The following is a 25807-nucleotide window of genomic DNA, read 5'->3' as shown; positions in this document are numbered from 1 at the left end:
CGTGTAATGTAACCCAGCCTTTAGCAAATATCACCAATGAAGTATTTAGTATGAATGACAAAGACGGAGACATCAAGGGATGTCTGTCTCTGTTCTCTTTTTGTCTCTGACCTACACACCACCACACACGCATAGCATGCACAAACACAAACACACATTCAAGTAGCATTCAGAACTGTAAAGGAGAGCTGCTCTGCAGTGAATGCTCTGCCTTAGGCTACGAGTCTGTTATCTCCTCCACCTGTTTAAATAATCACAGCCAGCACTTCAAACAACAGGTGCCTCATTTTCTGTGCTGCTCCCCCATGATCGCCTGTGGCTACTGCCATGAACATTTATACTTATCTGTTCTGCTTTATAGCTATAATCATCCGAGTAAAGCTAAGCTTATTCATCATAAACATTTAAATGAGAATGTTTCAGAGGTTTAAAAGGAAGGTGGAGGGTGTCTCCTTTACAGATGACTGTTTGTGAGAGTACTGACATGTCATATCTCAGCTGACAGCAGTATAACACATTTAGCAGGTTAATCAAAGCACCGATGACAGACGAGAACCACTGCTTTGTTTTCCGAGCAAACAACAAATACGCCTTGAAAAAATCCTATAGACTTACATTGAAGGAGGGACCTGGGCTGTATCTAGAGACCAGAATAAGATAGGCCATGTACACACTACAAAGTTTCGGGAGTGAAAACTGCATTGAAATGCAGGAGTGAATCTCCTGAATTTTCATTCCATCTGTATACGGAATTAAGGAGTTACTTTGCACAATTGCAATGACTAACAAGCGGCAGTGTTTAGTAAGCTGCCTTCGACAGAGTCGCCATGTGTATACTAAACAGCATGCACGCTCTCTCATGTCTGTAATGTACGAGTCACCCTGAGACTGCAGGGCTGATGAGAGAAACTACAGTGGAGAGAGACTGGAATGAAGACACATACCTTTGTTTGTGTGATTTGTACCAGGAGAAGACAGACACATATCATTAACAACTAGTTGTTCTGTTCGGTTCTGTACACACTACATAGAATTTATGAAAATGCGGTTGTTATTACATGAAAATGACCAAACTGTGTGTGTACAGAACAGGATTAGGCACTAAAAGGTGAAGTGACAACCATATTTAGTTGTAGTGTGTACGTGGCCATAGAGATTGAGGTTGAGCAAGATTGAGCAACAATCTAGCAACACGCAAGCAAACATCTAGAACACACAAACAGACCACATTGCAATGTAATAAAAAACACCCATAACACCTTACCAACTGCATAGCAACACCCTGGAAACTACCAAGAACACACTAGCAACAGCATAGCAACATGCTAAAAAAACACTTAGAACACCAAACCACCAAGAAGACCCAAGCAACAGCATGTAGCAATGTGCTAAAACACCTACAACACCTAACCAACTGCATTGCAATTCCCTGGATATCACCAAGAGCACCCTCACAACAGCACAGCAACTTGCTTAAACACTAAAAACACCTAGCCAACTACACAGAAATGCCCCGGTAACCACCAAGAGCATAGCAACTTGCTAAAAACACTTAGAACACCTTACTGAGTGCATAGAAATGTCATGGCAACCACCAAGTACACCCAAGCAACAGCATAGCAATATGCTAAAACACTCAGAACACCTTACCAACAGCATTGCAATGCCCTGTCAACCACAAAGAGCACTCTAGCAACAGCATAGCAAAATTCTAAAATGCTAAATGCTAAAAAACACTCAGAACACATTACCAACTGCATATCAGCGCCCTGGTAACCACCAAAAACACCCTAGTAACAGCCCAGTAATGTGCAAAAAACACCAAGAACACCCTGGCAACAGACCAGCAACATGCTAAAACACTCAGAACACATTACCAACTACATAGAATGCCCTGGCAATCACCAAGAACACACAAGTAACAGCCTAGCAACATGCTAAAAACACTCAGAACACTTTATCAACTGCATAAGAACCATGTGGGAACCACCAAAAAAACACCCAACAAATAGCATAGCAATGTGCTAAAAACACTCAGAACACCTTAGCAACCACATAACAATGCCCTGGCAACCACCAAGGACACCCTAAACAGCATAAGAACATGCTTAAATACTCAGAACACCTTACCGACTGCATAGAAATGTCGTGGCAACCACCGAGAACACCCCAGCAACAGCATAGCAATGTGCCGAACACTCAGAACGCCTTACGAACTGCACGACAACCACAAAGAACACCCTAGCAACAGCATAGCAGCATGCTAAAAACAGAGCATCTAAGCAACAGCATTGCAAAGCCCTGTCAACCATAAAGAACACCCTAGCAATAGCATAGCAACATGCTTAAACCCTCACATCACCTTAGCAACCATGTACTGCAGCAATGTCCTGTCAACCATCAGGAGCACCCTTGTGACATTTCAACACAATAAAAATGCTAAAAACACCTTAGTAACGGCAAATCAACCACAAAGCAATGCCCTGACAACCACCCACAACACCCTAGCATCGTGGCAGTGAGTTCTGCACTACAAAAATCAAGATGTTATCATTATGAAAGTTTGGGGTGTGATTACAGCTGCAGAATTGAGAGTGAATTTGGAGACAAGCTTACTGACTTATGAGGACATGTAATGTATATGCAGGGATGTTAAGATGTGGGATTACAGACAGGTGTGATCTGAGACCCTAAACTCCTGGATACACTATGAGCCCGGCAAACACCCCACACACCTGCTCAAACAAAGCACAGCAATTTGGGGTGTGTGTTTGTGTGTGGAGGCAATTTGTGTTCATCAGTGTGTTTGTGACTGACATGAGACACAGAAGATGAAATGAGATGTGTAATGCAAACAGTGAAGTGTCCCAGTGCTGTAAAACTAAATATCAGCACTCTTGGAACACCACTTTTCCAATCAGATTTAAGGACAAGACCTAACTGTTGTATAAAGTAACAATATTAATAAAAGTGGTACTAGCTGATTGTGGCAGCATGGACTTGCTTGAAAAAGTAATTCTAGATGGATCACCCTTTTCTCTCAAAGCAATATTCAACTACACCGATGAGCCAAAAAATTATGACCACTCACAGGTGAAGAAAATAACATTGATCATCTCCTTACAAGGCCACATATCAAGGTCTGGGAAGACTAGATGATAAACAAACAATCAGCTATCTTAGTCAATGTGTTGAATGCAGGAGAAATGGGCAGAAGTAAAGACCTGAGCGACTTTGACAAGGGCCAAATTGTTATGGCCAGATGACGGCAAGGGTTGTGGGGTGCTCCCGGTCAGCAGAGGTGAGTACCTACCGACAGTGGTCCAAGGAGGGACAAACCACAAACTGGCAACAGAGTGTTGGGTGTGATGGTTATGGGAGGAATGTGTCACAACACACAGACCAGTCAGAGGGTCCGTGATGACCCCTGTTCAACGTCGAAAGTGCCTACAATGGGCACGCGAGCGTCGGAACTGGACCTTGGAGCAGTGGAAGAAGGTCGTCTGGTCCGATGAGTCCCGTTTTCTTTACATCACATGGATGGTTGTGTACATGTGCGCCATTTACCTGGGGAAGTGATGGCACCATAATGCACTTAGACAACAAGCCTGTGGAGGGAGTGTGATACTCTGGGAAATGTTCTGCTGGGAAACCCTGGGTGCGGCCATTCATGTGGACGTCAATTTGACATGTGCCACCTACCTAAACATCGTTGCAGCTAGGTACACCTCTTCATGGCAATGGCATTCCCTGATAGCAGTGGCCTCTTTCAGCAGGATAATGCAACCTGCCACACTGCTCACATTGTTTGGGAATGGTTTGAGGAACATAATGAAGAGTTCAAGGTTTTGCCCTGACCTCCAAATTACCCAGTCTCAATCCAATTGAGCATCTGTGGGATGTGCTGGACCATTAAGTCCGATCCACAGCTGCTCCACCTTGCAACTTACAGGACTTGAAGGATCTGCTGCTAATGTCTTGGTGCCAGATACCACAGGACACCTTCAGGGGTCTTGTAGAGTCTATGCCTTGGCTGGTCGGTGCAGTTTTGTCGGCACGTGGAGGACCAACAGCATATTAGGCAGGTGGTCATAATGTTTGGTTCATCAGTGTATACTAAAAAACATACTTTTATACCCAAGACAAACAATTTCCTCTGTAATATAAAACCATCCAGCACCACGAGAAAAAGCAATAAGCCATGATAGGCATAAGCAATGTACATTATTGTGATTTTACCACATGCACAGGACAAACATGTGTTACATATGTAAGATGTGTTACATAGAGAATATAGACTCACCTTGTGTGGCGATGAAATGGTTGGAGCGCTGGTAACCCTGAGACAGGAAGAGAGGAACAGAGATATCTTTTAACAATACTGTTTGCATTTTGCTAGCATATAACATGCAGTGCTATCAATCAGTGTTATGCTATTAACTGCATGAAATGATCAGAAAATGAACATACTATACAGTATTTTGACATATTATCCCATTTACAGTGTGTAAATAATGTTTTACTATCAATACCATCCAAAGCAAGAATAAACTTTCTCACCAATGCATTTTCTGTAAGTTAATAGTATCTCAAAAATGAAAGTGTTTCTATTTGACATTTGATAAAACAAGCACACATTCATATGTAGTACCATGTTTACCACCATGTTATATTGAGCTTTTTTTAAGCTTTTAGATTTGAATTTGCTCACACGTAATCTTAGAAATGTTATCAATCTCTATGTTCAAACACATCTGAATGTTGCATTCAAAATGCCAAACACAAAATGCAAAATATGAAATGTCACATATAAGAGCATGGGACATCATAGAAACCTGGTCTTAGACAGATCAGCTGTGATCTAATACTGTAAACACCAGACCTGACACAGACCAGGGTGCCACAAAAGGGGAAATTCTAAAGTGTATGACAATGGCTGTGTTCAAAAACCTAGTGAGCCTAGGGAACATCATTGGCATGCTCCTGACATAGAGGCATGCTCTGCATTGTTATACTTATTTGGATAGAGCGCAACAGTGCCCACCCAGTTTTTCTACCATCTTGGTTCCGGAAATATATTACCCAATAATTTTTCTCCATAGAGATTTAATAAAATAATTTCAGTCATGACAACTCTCGAAAAGATTTAGCATGTTAATGTGGGTGACATATTGATAGGATATTGGTCTTGGTGGACTAGTTCTGCTAAACTGCTGCTGCAAAGCAGGTACAGAGACTTGCTATTGCTAGAACATGCACAGACATACTGAGTTAAGCACGTTGACATGCTGCTGCTGCACAATTAGACATGAATACAATCCCCATGTAGCAGATCTAGACATCGGGAGCTGGGGAGGAGGAGAAAACTCTCGCAGCGTGCTGCAGTGAAACCGGTTTACTTGCAAAATGAGCAAATTTAAATGTTAGGTAAAGTGAGGGTATGCAAGTTGATTGCCTACCCGATTACATGTCAAAGGACCTATCAGCTTACACCATGTGAGCTAATTGGCTTGACATATCACATGTAAACGACTAGCTAACAGATAACGAAGAACCTATTTGCTTGCGCCACTCAGAGTTTCATGCCTGAACTTAGCCATTTATAAAAGAGCTCTAAGCCATAAACCAAACAAACCAGCTCTGAGGTGAATCGCACCATTTCAAACTTTAATTTGAACAAAAAAGTATTTGAAAATTGGACAAAAAGACAAAGGTACATAAACGTCAAAATATGTAACTGGGCAGTGCATTTCAGCTAAAACGCCTTCATTATATTCCCAAATATATAAATACTTTGCGAGTGTCGAGAGACCGATTTGATTATTTCATTCACAATACATCACTGGAGTAGACAATTCCTGCAGAGCTCTTCGCCAGTAGTTCTTCACCAGGAATACCACTATTAAATAGTGGGTGAAAATAAAAATGTTCAGATGCAGCGTGATCTTCATTTGAATGATTTCTATATTGATTGTTAAATCCCAAGAACCATCTTTTACTCTACGTGCAACCAAAATCCTGGCGCAACCCTTAACTACAATGAGAGGAAATCACTTGCATTAGCAACCAAATTTTTTACTTGTGACTAAAATGTTTATATTTGGCAACTGGCTGATAAATGTTTACATTTCACTCACCAGTAATTGTGTAGTATAGAGGTGGACTATTCAGCAGCGAGATACTTTCACTACGTGTTGAAAGTAAAAGTTGTTTAGAAAATGTATTTCCTGTGTAAGTTAAAGGGACATTATAACTGAAATATACCCATATGAATCGATATTGAATCAAATCAAAATGCAAACCGAATCGAGAGCTTGTGAATCGGAATTAAATCAGGAAATCTTTATCAATGCCCAACCCTACTATTAAACATGATTTATAAAGAATGAAGTTGAAATAACGCAGAATGATGGCTTCAACAGAGGCATATACCATCAATTAACAACCTTGGAGCTTACAGCAGGCTTGTTTTTAAATGTTTATAAGTTACCGTTAATAATGAATTCCACTTAGGAAAAAAATGAATAGGATTTTTTACTTCCCAAAACAGACTGTTGCGCTCTACATCAGGCAGTTAGATTAGCAACATGCTAATGTCAAACTCTACTGGAATCAATTGAAAGTTGAGTCTCATGTGCTTCACGTGAACAGCGCTATTTGCGTGGTGCACAGAGTTGCCTATTTAGAGCATTTAAAATCAGTCACTTGAGGTTCCATGATTGGATGGTCTCTTAGAAGGTAGCTGCTTATGTAGACTGTAGGGATAGGGGATCGATACTAAAGTATCAATACTTCCGACACTTATGTGGTGTCAAGAATATCAACCCTCACATAAAAATATCGATTCTGAAGTTGTTTTTTTTTAACAAGCGATCTTATTATTTAGATTACATGAATATTAATGCATCTCATATGTTTCGAAGTGGAAAAAAAGAATTATATGAGCGAATTGTTGCATGGCACTGGAACTATTGTTTTCTTCTGCCCATCTTGACGTGGTAGAAATGCTAAAATACAATAGCAGTAGACAGCGCTCACCCTTTCAGTCATAGCGCTCGTTCAAAGAGGGAGCAGTGCTTTCCTGAGATAATGACAGAAAAACAGCATCTGGAGTTATTCACACTAAGTAATGACAAATCTAGATGTGACGTATTATAATGGACTTGTGTGACCATTTTTACAGGCTTATTTAAATTCAGCAGTAAAAAGTATCTGAGAACATGTTGATCTTTAACAAGTGCAAACGTCTTGCTCTAGTCAGGAATCCAACAGATTGTGTATGCATAATATTATGCTGATCAGGACTGCTCTATAGCTACGATAAACATTTATGTGATTTTGAAAAATTAATCTGTTCACTTGCCCACACTGTACAACTCAAACTCAAACTCTCTCTCTCTCTCTCTCTCTCTCTCTCTGTGTGTGTGTGTGTGTTTTATTCTCAGAGGTTATGTCAGTGTTGATTGTGCAGTATTGAAAAGCTTTTGTACAGTGCTCCCCCGTGGACTTTTATATAATTGATAATGTTTTACATTGAACCAAGATGTATTTAACTGAACCAGTCATAAAAATAAATAAAAAAATAAAAAACTCTTTAATGTCAAAGTCAACCTTATTAAAGTAATTCAAATTAAATCATAATATAATATAAAATAACACACAAAAAGTGTTAAACTAAACACAAACCTTACACTGAAGCATTGTAAGCTACATTCAGGGTTGTGAGAACAACAGTATAGGTGAAGCAACTTTAAAACTTTGGACCCACTTTATATTAGGCGTCTTTAAGCCTAACTACTTAAGCATTTGCTACAACTGACTTATTATGTAAATATGTCTTTGCATTGTACATTCAAGTAAAGTACCTGCATTTTGTTACATTTGTTAACCTTACAACTAATTCTAAACCTAACCCTACCCCTACCCCAACCCTTAACCTAAACCCTAAACCCTAACCCTACTCCTACTCGTACCTCAACTTCAGTAGCAGCAAATGTGGATCTTGTGAGAATTTTGCAGAACAACATGTAGCTACACAATAAATAAATGTTATTGCATATATTTTAATGTTAATACATTGTAGTTAAAGACACCTAATATAAAGTGGGACTGAAACTTTAGCTTCCAAAGCTACAAGCTACTCATAAATTAAAGTAGTTAAACAACAGTCAAGCCAATCTTTTGAAAAAAAAAAAAAATAAAATGTTAGATACACTACTAGCTACTAACAAAAAGTAGCTAACTACACTGAAGCTATTTAAAGAAGAAAATATTGAGATATATAACCATCGGTGGATATTATTTAATTCTGCATTCAGTTCTGTTTGCAGAATTCAATAATATCACCTGATAGTTATATTTGTAATTAGAATGACATTCTCTTACGACAATTTACTATGGCTTTACTACAGTAACCATAGTTTAACATTGTATTTGTTGTAAAACCTCAGTAAACACAAAATTAGTCATCGTTACAACAGTCATGTTTACTACAATACTACTACAGTAAAACCATGGTTAATTTTCATAAGGGGTAAACAAATTTGGTAACAGCATTAAATAAACACGTTTATTCTTATTTCATTTAATATAAATTATTTGTTATATTATTTTTTACCTTTGACTTCACAGAGTATTAAGTTTTGATGAGTGTCAAATAATCTCAGGTAAACACACTATGGCTCCATTCTATATGATTACATTGAACTAAGGGGTCTGAATAATTCTACAGGCACTGTGTCTGATAGAACATTAGAAAAAGTTTCCAGGATGAATTTGAGAGCCATGGTCAGATTCTTAAAACAGCCTTGACCACTGCAGGCAGACTGATATAGCGATTCATTTTTTCAACACAGAGAAACATCAGAAACGACAGGCAGCAAAAAAGCAGTGGACATGACAAGGACAAACCCAAAGAAACGAAGAGAAGACAAAACTCTTTCAGAAGAAGAAAGAATGTCTAAATAAAAGATGTAGAGAATTATAAGACCTCCTGGCTGTTCAACTTTATCTGTGGGTTGCCTTGAGATGTAGCTGCAATGCTGAATATTTCAACCTACTGAACATATTCAATCATTAAGATTTTTTACTTTCCTTTTGTTTGCCAGAAAATGAAGACACCTAAAGAAATAATGAGTCTGATGAGGGTGTGTTCTGAAGGTAAAACCAAACTAGAGGCAGACTGACATATTGGTTTTACCGATTAATCTGTGCTGATAGTCGATTTTTGGAACTATCGGTTAACTGCAAAAAATAAATGCCGATATTTCATTTTTATTCCTCTGTGCTCGTAGCTGAAGGATTCTACAGTTAGAACGGCCTGGGTCTACAGTATAACATCGGCCTCTAGAGGTGAAATAAAAACAATCACTCACACCTCGTGGGGATTTGCTGTATCAAAATCTCTAATCACTGACAATGTTCATCCATATTTTTATCCTCACTTCAATGCATATTTTGTTATTTTTATTACATAATCAAGTGTTCTAAAATTTGACAACTGTATATGGAAATGTGCCTTGTCAGCATACTGTATGACACTCTTATCTTTATAGTGTTTCTATTGTAATGCATTGTAGATGACTGCAAGAGTGCATGCTTTGTTTCCCTTATGTGTTTGTGTGAGCTGGAAGCACAGACACTGAAAAATAAGAGTCCCCGTTGTATTTTGGGCTTGCTAATAGTTTAAAGTCCTGTTTTATGCACCAAATCTTCATTTTGGTTATTATTAGGATTTTTGTTGCACAATTAACTGCATCTGGGATTTTATTCATTTTGGACTCTTGTAGACTCTTTGTCTGTGCCCGTCATAGTAAGGACATTCTAAGAAAACTTTTTAACATTCAAAAAATAAAACTATCAGCCGATTAATCGGTTACCGGCCTTTTTCACCACCACCTTATCAGTATCGGAAAAATCCACTATCGGTCAACCTCTAAACATTATTTGAGCTAATAAAGCCAAAAATGCATTCATAATCCTAGCTAATGAAGGTATGTGTCCCAATGTTTTTTTATTTATTTATTTTTTTTATTCTGATTAAATAGGTTAAGTCAAGTCTCATATGAAGCTATTCTCAAACAATAAAGCCCTTCATTCCTTTAAGAAGTTTACAGCTTATAGTTGTAGTCCTTTTTTATTATGAATTAGCATTTAAAAAATCAGTTAGACGCTCAAAGCACAATATGGCACCAACAACACCCTTTACCCATTACTTCAGTATATTCACAATATAACACAGCCTATTAGACTGTATTGCTTAATTAAATGTGATGGTGTGTATATTTCTAATACATTTTGAATGTAATGCATTACACCACTTTTTTTTTTTACTTAATAAGTAATTAGATTACAGTAACTAATTAATTTGAAATCAGATCACACCCAACAGTTTATAACACAGTCTGAACAGAAACTTTCCAGTTAAGATATGTTTTAATCAATGACTAAAATCCAAAGTGTAATATGGATTCCAGAAGCCATGAAAACGATTTTAAAAACCCCATGAAATCAAAATTGGAGTTTTTGTTGCTTTCAGTCCAAGTTAGCTTTGAGGCCATCTATAGTCTATGCTACCGTACTAAAAAAAAACAACAAAAAAAAAACAAAAAAAAAACTTTTAGCTAAAATACTCATTTAAAATATAGTATTCCCCTTCCTGGAAAACTGACTCATCTGGCACATAATCGTGATGTAAACTATAGACTATTGGCTGTAATTAACTTCTGGTTATAATAGGAATAATAAGTCAACACAGGTAAGACAATTACATTTGTCAAACCATTTCATGGGATCTTTAAAGCATTATGTTATTTGCAAGGCTGTGGCTTACAAATAACCACAGTGATGCAATGAGAGCAAGCAAAGTTAAAATAAACTCAAGGAACAGACACAGAAAATGGTTTAGGAAAGAAAAGGTGTGAGCAAAGAGCCATGATAAGCGTGAAGAAATGAGTGATGGACAGATGACAGTAAGAGAAGAGAAGAATACTTACTTCCCTGTTTATCCGAATCTAAGAGATCCAAATGGTTACGAGGGAGGAGAGAGAGACAGAGACATGGGTGGAAGAAGAAAGATAAAAGAGAAGCTAATTAAGATGATTAGAGAAAACAGTAAGGAAATTAAGGCTTAACAGAGCACCTGCAAGAGAGAATGCACACTGAGCTTTAACTAACTGCTGTTCACATAAGCCGTCGTGCTTTGACCTACACACGTTGGCTCTGTACCAAACTCTAGTGTGTTGCCTCGTTGTCTACTGTCTAAATAGGCATCCTATCTGAAATGGAGCATCACAAATGGCTGCTTTAGAACACTCTCTGTGCAACATACTGTATAAATAGTGCTCTTTACCTGAAGTGCACAGAAAACCTAATTCATAACTGATTTCAATAAGAGTTTGGTGTTAGCATGTTGCTAAGCTAACAACATGTTACTCTAATAACCATAAAAATAGTACATAACGCAGACACGCTTACTAGATTTTGGACAGAGCCTTTTATTTAAAATATATTGAGTCCGTTTAGTGCTAAATCTCCAGTTATAAAATACTTTAGCTCTTCGTTCATATTTAATGTAGATATCCACTTTTCCTTCAATTAAACTAAGCAGGGGCATAAATTCTAGGGGGATAATCAAAACAATCAAGTACAACCCCCCCCCCGCCAAATCTACACCATTGAAACTAAGTAAAGGCATTTTAAATGTTGAGTTACTACATTTGTGTAGTGATCTTAAGGTGAACATGCCAAAACTGTTAACCTTAAACACTACCTCACATCTCACAAGAGGACAGAAAACCAAGGTGTCTGGTTTTTATGAAGGCAGAGTGACATGATGTCTTGTATTTTAGTATAAGCACTCCTATTATCAGATTTTTTTTTCATCATCCTACACCTGTGATTCAAACAGAACGCAAACAGTGAAAGTAATTAAAGTCTAACTGCAACAAGTACAGCAAATTGCTCATTTCACAAGCACTGATCACTTCACAAGCACTGATCATTTCACAAGCACAAGCTATAGCCACACTCTTGAGTAGAAATACACACCTCTCAAAATTATGCTTTGACAAAACACCCATATTTTAGTCTGACTTTTTGAGAAAGCTAAACTGCAGAGTTTTTGATTGCTCAATTTCACTGGTCCAGTGGTTCTCAACTGGTTTTGCTTCAAATGTTGGCCCAACACAGTACCAAACTTGTTACTGTACAAAAGTAACCAAAATGTCCTTAAAATCAAGCATTGAAATTCATTAATATTACCTTGAACTGCAGAGGCCTAACAATATGCAAATTATTAACATGACATGGGCTTAAAAGGAACAATTTTGTTCAACAACTAACATTTTGTAAATGCAAAAACAACAACAGAAGTGTGATTTTAAAGTCTTTTAGACTGATTAGCTTTTGTGTTTGGTTTCTTAACTAATTTCAATGGTTTCATGCTCACGGCATCCAATTTTTCACCTGTATATAATGTTGTTTGGGTTGGGGGGCCTGGGTAGCTCAGCAAGTATTGACGCTGACTACCACCCCTGGAGTCACGAGTTCGAATCCATGCATGCTGAGTGACTCCAGCCAGGACTCCTAAGCAACCAAATTGGCCCGGTTGCTAGGGAGGGGAGAGTCACATGGGGTAACCCCCTTGTGGTCGTGATTAGTGGTTCTCACTCTGTGGTAAGTTGTGCATGGATCGCGGAGAGTAGCATGAGCCTCCACATGCTGTGAGTCTCCACGGCGTCATGCACAGCGAGCCACGTGATAAGATACCCGGATAGACTGTCTCAGAAGCGGAAGCAACTGAGACTTGTCCTCTGCCACCCGGATTGAGGTGAGTAACCGTGCCACCATGAGTAGTGGGAATTGGGCATTCCAAATTGGGAGAAAAGGGGAAAAATTATAATTTTAAAAAAATGTTGTTTGGGTTGTATTACTTTTTACCTTGCCTAAAAAAGCCATCTGACTATGGAAGACGGATCCCGCCTTGGAAGAAAAATAATAAATAAAATAGGTAATTATCTAAATTGTGAGAAATAAAGTAGCAATTCCGTGAGTTTAGATATTGCAACGAGAATAGACATGGCTCTCAAACATCTTAGTGCAATGAACTATTTCTCAGGAAAATAGAAAATTGCAATTTGCACAACTTCATTAACTTACAATACACCCCCAGTTTGCGTGCATACACCCACAGATAGCGCAAACACTCTTACTCACGGCCACTTGTGCTTTTTCACTGGCACAAAATTGCGCTTAGAATTTGTGCTCTCACAAAAATTAGATAAGAAGTACCGCACATTCGTTTCACACATCACTGCGCCTGGTCCGCTCATGAAAATAGAGCTTAAAGTCACAATTCCGAAATATAAAATCACAATTGTGAGAAATGGTCACAATTCTGAGAAATAAAGTTGCAATTCAGATATATCGTCATAATTCCAACATATAACAGTCGCACTTGCAAGATATAAACTTGCAATTCTGAGATTATACAGTCACAATTATGAGATATAAAATCACAATTGAAATAAATAAATTGAAAAATACTTTATGAATCCCGACAGGTCACAGTAGCCACATGAAAAGTGCAGATTTTATACACAATAAAAACATTACATTACAAATTATAAAAGGGATAAATACATAAGCATAAAGTATATACAGCCCAATTGTGAAGTGCAGTGCAAATACTAATAATTATATAATAATAATAAGTACACCAGGGGAATATATTGTGGAAGGTGCACTTATAACTGAAAATGGTATCATATAGTGGATGTGCAGAGTTGAGAAACAACATCTTCCTCTCTGTCTCCACCTTTAGGGACTCCAGATTAGCCCCCAGGACAGACCCTGCCTTCCTCAGCAGTTTACCTATCTTGTTAGGATCTGCCTCTTTGAAGCTGTTTCCCCATAAAGCATAAAAAGGGCATTTGCTACCACAGATTGACAGAACATGTTCACTGTGAGCACAACCCGGTATGTATTATTTTCAGAATGGAGGGAGAATGCTGCATGGTAGCAGGTGTTGTTACGAGCATAGTGGTTGCAGCTAGCATTGGGACTTCTGCCTCAAACCGATTGAAAAACCTGTTAAACTAATTGTCCTTGTCCCCTGCAGTTGGATGATTGGCCTGTGTAACCTGTGATAACCTGTGATCTTTTTCATATTAGCCACACCTTTTTAACACTGTTCCTCTTCAGCTTTTTCTCCAATTTCTTCTTGTAAACCTCTTTTCCTTCTCTCATTCTCACCTTTAATTCTTTCTGGACTTGTTTAAGCTCATCCTTGTACCCTTTTCTAAAGACCATTTTTGCATTTAAAATGATCTTAATCTCTTTGACCCACGGTTTATTATTTGGAAAAAAAGCACACACATTGGTACAATGATATCCTGACAGAAATGTATAAAACCGGTAATGCGATGTCATCCCATCAATATCTTCTCCAAATGATTTACATTTACAATCCCGACCTGTTATGTCTTTTAATGCCTCATCATTCTCTTAATGCCTCATCTAATAACTGTTCTTGTAGCAACAGGAAGTTTTTTCACAACAGACTTAAGGTAAACCAGATTGTGGCCGAGTTCCCCAGAGGAAGGAGGCACAGTATGCCTCTTTTGCATTAGCATACCATAAGTCCAAAGTTCTATTTTTAGGGGCCAAGCACTGAAAGTGCATAGCACCTATTGTATTCGTTTGTGTTCTTCTTCTTATTCTGCCACTGAGTCTATAGCAGTCCATACAACCATGCATAGGAAAGTTAGGAAATTGGCACACTGATAGAGGAAACTCTGAACTATAACTGACCAAAATTTGGGGTCTCTATCTCCAACCCTCTAGCACCACCAACTGTTCAAAGTTTCACTCATGTTTATGATTATAACTTTTGAATAAAAATATTTTTTTTTTCTGATTCCTTGGCTCATGCCGAGTCGAATGCGTACCACGGTTTCAATTTCTGCCCGACTAGATTTTCCAGCATTTTACATTTTTCTGAAAAAGCTACATTTTCGAACTCCTCCTAGACCGTATGTCTGAGTTGCACAAAATTTGTCTTGTGTCATCTAGGGGTAAGGGGAAAAATGTATTAAAACTGTTTGACAGGTCAAACTGTTCTCGAATAACGCTTCAACAAATTCGATGCCGCCAAAATGGACATGAGGCTGTATCTTCACAACGCTTTGGCGTATTGACACAAAACTTGGTATATGTCATAGCCATCATGACTTGAGGGTCCCTGCATCATTTTGGCACAGCGCCACCTAGTGGTCAGGGGATATGAAAAATAGCTATTTTTGCTTATAACTTCTGAAAAGTTTGGCCTAAAATTATGAGGCGGGTCTCTTTAGATTCCTTGGGGCATACAGAGTCAAATAATAGCCAATTTTCCTATGTCGACCATTTTGGGTATGAGCCATTTTTAATTTTGTTGTAAAATGCTGTATTTTACAAACAGATTGGCGTACCATTACGAAACTCAGTATACATCGTCAGAACTATGTCCTGAGGGTACCTATAAAGTTTTGGGCCAATGCCACCTAGTGGTCAACATTTTTTAACTAAATGTTTAAAAATGCTAATAACATTTGATTATTTTGGCCTATCGTCCAGTCACTGCTCTCTTTAGATTCCTTTGGTCATGCTGCATACCCTGATACTAAATTTGCCATGGTCGGCCATTCTTCCTGTCCGACATTTTGAATTCCATTGAAAACCTACTTTTTCGAACTCCTCCTAAGCCGTAAGTCCGATTTGCACGAAATTTCTCGGGTATTATCTAGGGTAACTCACGACAAAGTGTGATAAAAAGCTTTTTGATAGACAAAACAATTCTTGAATAGTGCACCAAACGAATTTGATGGCAAGTCACAAAAAAGCATCTGAGGCTGTATCTCTGCAACACTTTGCTGTATTTTCATAAAACTTTTTGTGTGTCAAAATAACCACACCTTGACCACACCGTGTAAATTTGGTTACTGTGCCACCTTTTGGTCAAAAGTTATAATTCATTGTATTTTAATTTTAGCAGTTTTACATATGTTTTTATGCTGTCATAATCAGTGATGTCCAGTGACACTTCCCTACATGCCGTACGTTGGTGTGCTTGGCCCCATAATTGCTGCTTGCAGCTATACTTTCTAGTGTAACACTCCACCTATTGTTTAAATGTGAGCAACGTGGATGAGAGGGAGACAAAGTTAAAATCAGCGGAAATTACAAGGAAGGCGTAGGGTATAAATGAATTCACAGGCAGTCTTTCCTTCAGCTGAAGGGGGAATGAAGACCGTAAGAACAATTGCATGATAGAACTCCCTCGGTAAATAGCTGGGCCACATATTGACCGCTATCAATTCAATATCGGGGTAACAGCTCTGCTCCTTGACAGTAACATCTTTAGGATTACACCATCTGTTATTCACCAGGACAGCAAGCCCTCCTCCCCTCCACTTGCCACTCTCTCGTTGGCTTCTGTCTTCCTGCTCTGTCTGAAAGCTGTCAATGGTCACATTCGCTATTTGATATTAAGCCACGTTTCAGAAAAACACATAACACTGCATTCTCGAAACTCCTTTCGACTCATTGTCAGTGCCGCTTGCTCATCCATTTTGTTGGAAAGTGCTTTCACATTACACAAAACTATAGACGGGATCGAAGGTTTGTATTTTCTTCTTTTCTCTTTACGTTTAACCCATGCTCTAAACCCTCGTCTTCTTCTGCGTAATCCACTGGTAAGTCTGGTCTCCCACTATGTAGTGCTGCCAATGCTTGTAGCTTGATCAACTGGTCCTGTGTATAAACAATTCCACTCCTCTTCAAACATGCATTGCTGTTGTTAAATACAACTATCCCAGTGATCAGAAGAGCAGATAAAAATGTCCATCATCTTCTCATATCCATGGAAAAAATGGAATAAAAAACACTAAAGGGCAAAGACATTTAAAACAGACACAAAATAGAGCTACTGCAACAGACTACCACTTTCACAGAGCCAATGAATGTGAATCATTGCAGTTCCGAAATATATAGTCGCAATTCCGAGAAATAAAGTTGCGATTCCCATTTAAAGTCGCAACTGCAAGATATAGAGTCACAATTATGAGACAGAAATAGTTAGTTTATATCTCGCAACAAGTTTATATTTTGTAATTTTGACTTTATTTCTCATAATTTGCAAGTTTATATAGTAAATTAACAATTGAGAGATACAAAATCAGAACTATTTTTTTTTTTTTTCTCAGTGGCAGGATTAAGGCACCATATCTTACCTTGTGATGCAACAAGGTAATAATGTCAGCACCTGCCTAATTTGGTTAACTTCGACCAAATGACAGATGAATTTGCTTCAAAATACTGTAGTGTTTGACACTATAACAGATAACACTATGAGAAATTAGTGTCAAACTCTTGTATAGGCTCAGTGCTAAGAAATCAGATATGATTGTTGGCACATCTAATTCAGGTCTTTCAGAGAGCGTCAGAAAGGTACAACAATGTCAAGTCTTATAGGATCATATCGTGTTACTGAAATATTGGAATCAAAAAGCTCATGATGGAAACACCACAAATAGACAATCAAATCCACAAAGGAATTACCAAACAAACCTGTGCAATAATGTATACCTTCAATCATAGATAACAAGAGTGAGAAAAACACCTTTAAGGACACAATCTGAAAATGACATGCACAGAAGAGACTGGAGGTGTGAATAAAAGAGTGTAAAGAGAGAATGATTGAGAGGAAAAGAGAAAAATACTTACATCAATGTAGTTTGCATTGACATAGTCTGAGTTCGGATCAGCCAGGAGGGAATGCATTTTCACACGATGGCGATCTTCTGTTTGGGGGTAGAGGTTAAGAACAATGCCAGTAAGTTAGAATAATAACACAAAAGCTCTGTTACAAAAGTGAGCTGCCTACCTAGACAAGATTGTGTGCTCCTAAGATAAAGGCATTGTGACAAGCTCCGTGAAAAAACGAATATAAGATGGCGGACAACTTAAGAGAAATGTTGGTTATAAATATAGGCAACTTTTACTTCAAAAAAGTATTGCTAAAATAGTTTAATCCAATTAAAAATACACTGCTAAACACAATATTTTTTGTGCTAGGTATTGTTTGTGCTTGTTTGTTAAGTATTGCATCGTTAGCTTAGCAACATGCTAACATCAAATTCTGCTGAACTTGATATTTGGAAATTTACAACACAAGATATGGGAAACGTTTTCCACTCCCATTTAAAAGATGATAAATCAATTATTTTTGCTATAATAAATGCACGATTACACATTAAACAGTAGCAGTGTTAATCTCGTCAATGAAATTAATGACAAAAATGTTAGTTGACAACGGGTTTTTTGATTTCGTCAACGATAACAAAGACGAGACGAAAAATGCGCATCATGACAATTATTAAATGATTATATTAAAGCATACTATTGATGAAAATATGACGAGAAAAAATTATACTGAAAGATATTAACAGTGCAAGATATAAAAAAAGAAGAAACATTTATAGAACCTGTATATAGGAGAAGATATTTGATATGGATTCATCTAATCCATTAATCCATTGTGTTGGGGATTTCTACGCATGAGCTGCGTGAGTTGAACATGCTAACACCAGAAAAATCAACTGCTTCAAAACTAATTTAGATTCATCCTATTTATACATGAGTTTAATCACTATACCCACACCATATATGTAATATAACAACTTACATCTGCACAGTGAAGCAAATGAACAGGTGAACTTCAGAATATGCGTAATTTGCGATGCGTAATATATATTTGATAAGTGTTTTCATTAGAAAATGTTTATAAATTTTTTTCTATATGTTTGTATATTTGATTAAAATTTGGTCCGTTACAGTTTGACACACTTTTGTGTCCATTTTGCACATCATCAACTTAAAGATATTATTTTCGTTAGAGTAAAATTGACTAAAATGAATGAATATGACATGATAAAATATTGACTAATTTTACACACTACCGTAGACAGTTATATTTTTGTATTATTTAATAATAATATTAATATTTTAAGGGCTGTCAATTTAACGAGTTAATTCAGTGCGATTCATTATATGGAAAAAGAACACTTTAAAAATGCAATTAATCATGTCCCCGGACCGTAATATGGAATATTCCTACCATCGACGCAATTCAAACTTGAAATACCACCTGTTTTCAGCAGGGGGCAGTAAGCAAAACTCCAGCTGTATAGGCAATGCTCAGCTGTACAGACAACAAACCACACTAGCGGCAGCGCAAGATTAGAACGCATTCTTGTGTTCAAAAACCACCAGACAGGGCCCAATTCTGAATGCAGGGATCTCAAGACGTGTTTTTCTAAGTTTCAAACTACATTTAACTTGACACAGTGACCTAAAAACACTTTTAGTGTTTATGATGCGACGCAACCAAAGTGAGATGCTCCAAAAACGGCCGTCTGACGCATGTGTTCATCGATGCATCCTTACAAAGCCCTCATAATAAAACTATCCTGGGCTGTGTTTCCCAAAAGCATCACAAGCTTAAACTGATCATAGAGACCATTTTCGCCAATGGTTTCTACAATCTACTTAGGCTTACGATGCTTTTGGGCAACACTGCCCTGGAAAGACTGATGAATTAAACTGCAAAGTGTATTGCTGTGGACTGTAGGCTAATTATAGGCTTGTTCAGTGATATATAAATAATCAATATAGTGTCTTTTAAAGCCCTGTGGCAGGGCGGAGGGTGGGGCCGGGACGTGATTCTACACACCCGGCCCCTAATCAGGCTGATTAGCCCGAGAGGGATAAAGGCCGACTGGAGACGGCAGTGCGACAGAGAGAGAGAGAGTGTTATGGACAGCTGTCCGACACCTGTGTGCGTTTGTGCTTTTGTTTTAGTTAATCATTAAATATTATTTATATTATCAAGCCGGTTCTTGCCTCCTCCTTTCCATTGAACTGTGTTAAAAGCCCATTTTTTATATTGATAAATGCTTTACTCGCTGGCCACAATAACGTAATGCATTTTAATTATCTGTTATATTATTATTTTTATTTTTTTGTATATATATTATATTTATAATTATTTAAATAAAACAATTTACAATTATTTAATCATTATATACTGAATTATTGTTATTTGAGGGGCTTTCTCAACAAATATTTATATCAGTAGCTTTGAAACATGCTCACTATTGAAACTGATGAATCTGACATCAATATTAATATCAGATAACATTTGTATTATTAGATTTAAAATGAAGGAATAAGGAACTTTACAAGGCCAAGGTGGTAACCCTATTCACGTGAGGAGTGCTGTTTGTTTATGCGCACGAGTGCACTAACAGCATTTCTGTCAGTAGCCTAGCTTCCATCCACTTTTCGCACTATTTTGTTATCGACAAAGTGAAAATGCGTAAAAAAAAGTTTGGGAAACTTGCCGTCTTCTGCCTGTTTCCATTCAACTGACCTTTTATCGATAAAAATGGTGTGCATGATGACGTCATGCCTAAAAAACACTTTGTCGCATACGTTTTGATTTATCGCAAAATAAATCTGCCCTTAAGCCGTTTCCATACAGAAATGTGTGTTTATTTAAAAGTTTTAAAATGTTCAGAAGCTCGTTTTCTGTAAGTTAACTCGGCATTGGACAAATAGTTCTGAGAGTTTATATTCTTGAAAAAAGCGTAGAACATTCTGAGAATGTCATTCAGCCGAATTTATTCATCTACAGAACAGGGTAAGGCTAATTTAAGTTTGTGTAAAGAAAAGGCAAGTATATAGGCCTAACAATATAATTTTTTTTCATTTGGTAATTTTTTTAAATTTAATACAGGGAATTTTGCCGGTATTTTTTCTAAAGTAAGCTAAACAATCATTTTAAAGAATTGGGCTATATGTTTGTGTTCCAAAAAAAGCAAACTGATGCTGTACTCCTAGTATTGTGTATTTATTTTTCATTTAAAACATCTTTGTGCACAGAAATGTTATTTTGTATTTTGGTCTATGTCCATGACTGCCGTCTGTTATTTTGAATGGTGTGGAAAAGCAACTATAATAAATAAACGAATGTGATTAAATTAATCACAAATGGAGGCCATTAATTTGTTCTCCGTGCACTTGTCCATGTGCATGATATGAGATATTTGTGTTGGTACTCTTGGAAGTGTCATGTTTGCAGCATCAGATCTATATGCCGTTAAGATCAATCCATAATCACGTACAGTAAATTGGCTTTCAAGGATGTATACTGTCATCATGATTAACACAGGCTAATGATTGGGGCAAATTCTATCATGTGACACTACCTTTTTGCATTAATGCCAATTTTCTTGACAAAAAGTGTTTCCAAACCAGATTTTCGTGACATTTGAAGTATCAACATAGAGTTTATGTGCTAGAGTTAAACGGAAAAATATTATGTCGAAACTTGTGAAATTTTAGAGATAATTTGCGTTTCCATCAGCTTTATTTTGATGCGCTAAAACATTTTTCGCAAAAAATCCTTGGATGGAAATGTCTTTTTGTGTGGCCATAGAGTTACTACCAATATGGAGTTTCAAGTTAGTTACTTATGAGGCTCCATTAGGTAGCTGCCTATGTAGACAGTAGACAACAAACAGCTCACTAGGTTTTAGAACAGAGCTATAGAGAGTTCTAATCTTTACAGTTTCTAATCTTTGATACATGTGTTGTTTTGTTATAATACAACCTAACATCCAAAGAGCTTTCTACTGTTTTATAAGTGTACAGATATCATACATGAGGGAAACTGTAAATTACTGTATCACATGCTCAGCGTGTTCATATGGTTGTGTCGTGACTGTAGGTAACACTTACGACCCAGGAGTGTGTCATGTCTGCCCTTGGTCTTGTCCTTCTTTTCGTTTATGTCCCAGCCATCAAAAAAGCTCTAAGGATACACATGCAAAAATATAGGTTATATTTTGAATGAAAAACTCGATTATAGCACACTGTGTATAATTCATTATATACTGTATGTATGTGAAACAGGACACATTATGCTACAATAAACATTTCTAAAAGTAGTTACTAGTTACTAGAAGTTAGTAAAAATGCAAACATATATATATATATATATATATATATATATATATATATATATATTGTTTTCAAACAGGTTTCCTCAACTCTCCCCCACTTCTTACATTGGCTTCACAATTAGTAAAAAAAAACAATACCCCCAAAGATACTCCAGGAATATTCCAGGTTCAATACAATTTCAGTTGACAGCATTTGTGGCATAATGTTGATTGCCACAAGATGTAAACGCTATAGATGTTAACATCATTTTAGTGTGATAAAATCGCTTACCTTATTTGTGTAAAGTATTTTGTGAAAAGGTTTACAAAGTTATTGAAAATAACTTTACACAGACAAGGTTAATAAACGATTTTATCTCACTAAAATCATGTTAGCATGTATAATGTATACGTATTTTGGCTGTACATTTGAAACATGCATTTTAATGTTTATGGACTGGCACCATTCACTTTCATTGTAAGTGCCTTACTGTAATCAAATGTACGTATATATATATATATATATATATATATATATATATATATATATATATATATATATATATATATAAATAAATAAAGGAAGCTACTAAATGATTATTATTATTATTATTTTTTTTTTTTTTTTTTTTTTTTTTGTAGAAATCAACATTATGCCACAAATGCTCTTAATTGACCTTAACTTTATAATTAAGCAATACTATTGATAAACAAATGATGAACACAACATTTCTTATTAATCTTGGTTAATACTAATTTCAGTTTTTTCAACTAATACATTTTTACCATTAAAACCTTTACAATATAAGTTAACATTAGTTAATGCATTATGAACTAACATGAATAAACAATGAACAATTGTATTTTCATGAATTAACATTGAATAAGATTAATATAGACTGTGATAAAATACTGTTTATTGTTAGTTCATGATACCTAAACAAATATTGTAAAGTGTTACCAACTTTTGGGTTGTAAATGTGTTTCACAGTGTACTTGTATGCAATGCTTTCAAACTCGGGAGATTCATGTTTTTCGGTCATATTTTCTGGTTGTGTGTGTGTGTGTGTGTGTGTGTGTTTGTATGTGTGTGTGTGCACCGAAAGCTTTGATAGAAAGATCTTAGCACTGCCAGCATACACCGGCTGTCTAAGTGATTTCTAATGCCACATAGTTTTTTTAGCTAATGTGTGACAGATGTTTAGCATTTCCCCCCTAAAGCAGGTGAACAACAGCACCTGGCAATTACATCTAAATTACTGTAATTTCAAAAGAGACCCCCCAAAATAAGCAAGTCACGTTTTGCCCTAGTCCATTAAGCCCCGTTTGTTCCTGCATTTTGGTTCACCAGATGCAACTGATGCATTATGAGGATGCTGGTGTTCATTTTCTGTTGGCCACAGTGTGTCTTTATGTGTGTGTGTGTGTGTGTGTGTGTATGTGCTGGTCCACCAAGCATGCTGATGAACGACTTGTGTCTGTCCCCTAATATACAACAGCACTATAATGCCGTGATCCTGGACATTTGTCGCTTTCAGTGAGGACAAAAAAAAATTCTGATTTTGAATTCTGAAGAAACTTTTCTTGTTGTACCTGGTAAAGACTTTTTCTCATTTATGTAGTTCAACCTCACTTACAATTACCATCTCTCTTTCTCTCTCTCTCCATCTGTGCTGTTTTCATTGAAGATCACCCCAGGCTCAGCTGCTACACAGCATGACATTTTCATCAAAGTGTGTCGTTCTTTCATTCTTCCTGAACTAAATCACATAATCAATATTTCTCTGCATCTCAAACTGTTTCTCTTTCTCCCACTCAAGACCTTGAAAATAGTGATTCCCAAAAGTGATTCAACAACAATGAAATAAGTCACAGCACATATTTTGCTGATCTAGAATTAAATATTTTATGTCCAAATGTGACATAAAGTGGCAAGAAAAACATGTGAACCCTTTGGAATTACCAGAATTTATGTATGAATTTGTCTTAAAATCTGGTTTGATCTTCATCTAAGTTACAATAATGACCAAACATAATCTGTTGAAACTAATAACACACAAATTATTGTATTGTTCTTGTACATATTGAATACATCATTTAAAAATTCACAGTGTAGGTTGGAAAAGTATGTGAACCCCTAGTCTAATGATGTCAACAAAAGATAATTAGAGTCAGGAGTTTGCAAACCTGGCATCCAATTAATAAAACAAGTTTGGAGGTGTGGGTTAGTTTGAGTTTGCTATTTACAAGAAGCATCTGCTGAAGTGGACCTTGCATAGCAAAAAAGAGATCTCAGAAGACCTACGATCAAGAATTGTTTCTTTGCATAAAGCTGAAAAAGGTTACAAAATGATCTCGAAGAGCTTAGATATTCAATGTCCGAAGTTAGACAAACTGTCTATAAATAGAGATGATTTAGTACTGTGGCTTCTCTACCTAGAAGTGGCCGTCCAGTCAAGATGACTCAAAGGGCACATCGCAGAATGCGCAATGAGGTAAAAAAGAACACTAGAGTGACAGCTAAAGATTTTAGGAGTCATTGGAACTGGTTAACATCTCTGTTCATGAGTCTACTCAACAAAAAACATTAAATAGGAATGGTGTCCATGGCAGGACACCACAAAGGAAGCTGCTTCTTTCCAACAAAAACATTGTGGCACACCTGAAGTTTGCCAAAGACCACCCTGGCACTCCACAACGCTACTAAAAAATGTTGTGGACTGATGAAACTAAGGTTGAATTGTTGGGGAAGAACATGCAGCATTACTTATGCCTTAAAAAGGGCACCACATACCAACATGAAAACATCATCCCAAAGGTAAAGTACGGTGGAGAGAGCATCATGATTTGGGGCTTCTCTGCTGCTTCGGGGCCGGGACCACTTGATGTCATCGAGGGAAAAATGAATTCCCAAGTTTATCAAGATATCCTAAAGGATAATGTTAGGGTGGCTGTGCACCAGCTGGATGTTTTCAGTAGAAGTTGAGTGATGCAGCAGGACAATGACTCTTAAAATCAAAGTAAATCCACTACACAATGGCTTCAAAAAAAGAAAATCCACCTTTTGGAGTGGCCTAGTCAGATCCCAGACCTTATCTCAAAAGAAATGCTGTGGAATGACCTCAAGAGAGCCATTCACATCAGACATCCTAAGAATACAGCTGAGCTCAAGCAGTTCTGTAAGGAAGAATGGTCCAAAATTCCTTCTGAACATTGTGCAGGTCTAATCCGCAACTGCCAGAAACGCTTGGTTGAGGTTATTGCTGCCAAAGGAGGATCAACCAGTTATTATATCCAAGGGTTCACTTACTTTTTCCACAGCACTGTGAATGTTTAATGGGATGTGTTCAATAAAGACATGGAAGATTATAATTGTTTGTGTGTTGTTAGATTAAGCACATTGTGCTTTTCTATATTTGTGACTTTAATGAAGATGAGATCACATCTGATGACCAATTAATGCAGAATAACAGCTAATTCCAAAGGGTTCACATATTTCTTCTTGCCATTGTAAATCCAAACTTAATTTTTTTAAAATTTAAAAACCCTTATATAATTCTGTTTATATATATATATATATATATATATATATATATATATATATGTGTGTGTGTGTGTGTGTGTGTGTGTGTGTGTGTGTGTGTGTGTGTGTGTGTGTGTGTGTGTGTGTGTTTTTATTTTTATTTTTATTTTTTGAACTGTTGCCTTCTGGCCGACGCTTCAGAGCTCTGAGCACCGGAACCATCAGGCACACGAACAGATTT

At 37.0% G+C, this 25807-nt stretch overlaps 1 protein-coding gene across 2 annotated transcripts in view; it reads right to left on the bottom strand.

Annotated features, from left to right (window-relative positions):
- The window catches only part of LOC127425690 (receptor-type tyrosine-protein phosphatase U-like), a 477304-nt gene that overhangs the window by 49625 nt on the left and 401872 nt on the right, over positions 1-25807 (bottom strand). Inside the window, exons 18-21 of one of the 2 annotated variants that reach the window (XM_051671910.1) lie at positions 21841-21913; positions 17764-17840; positions 10995-11012; positions 4304-4340 (exon numbers count right to left, since the gene is read on the bottom strand). In XM_051671910.1, the coding sequence (XP_051527870.1) occupies positions 4304-4340; positions 10995-11012; positions 17764-17840; positions 21841-21913 (205 nt within the window). The remainder of the gene's footprint in view (positions 1-4303; positions 4341-10994; positions 11013-17763; positions 17841-21840; positions 21914-25807) is intronic. The other variant, XM_051671912.1, reaches the window with a different exon arrangement.

The sequence above is a fragment of the Myxocyprinus asiaticus genome, chromosome 34, assembly GCF_019703515.2.
Source record: "Myxocyprinus asiaticus isolate MX2 ecotype Aquarium Trade chromosome 34, UBuf_Myxa_2, whole genome shotgun sequence".
In the NCBI taxonomy this organism is placed as follows: Eukaryota; Metazoa; Chordata; class Actinopteri; order Cypriniformes; family Catostomidae; genus Myxocyprinus; species Myxocyprinus asiaticus.
Note: the sequence above shows the minus strand (reverse complement) of the source record. Positions and strands in the feature narration are given on the sequence as shown.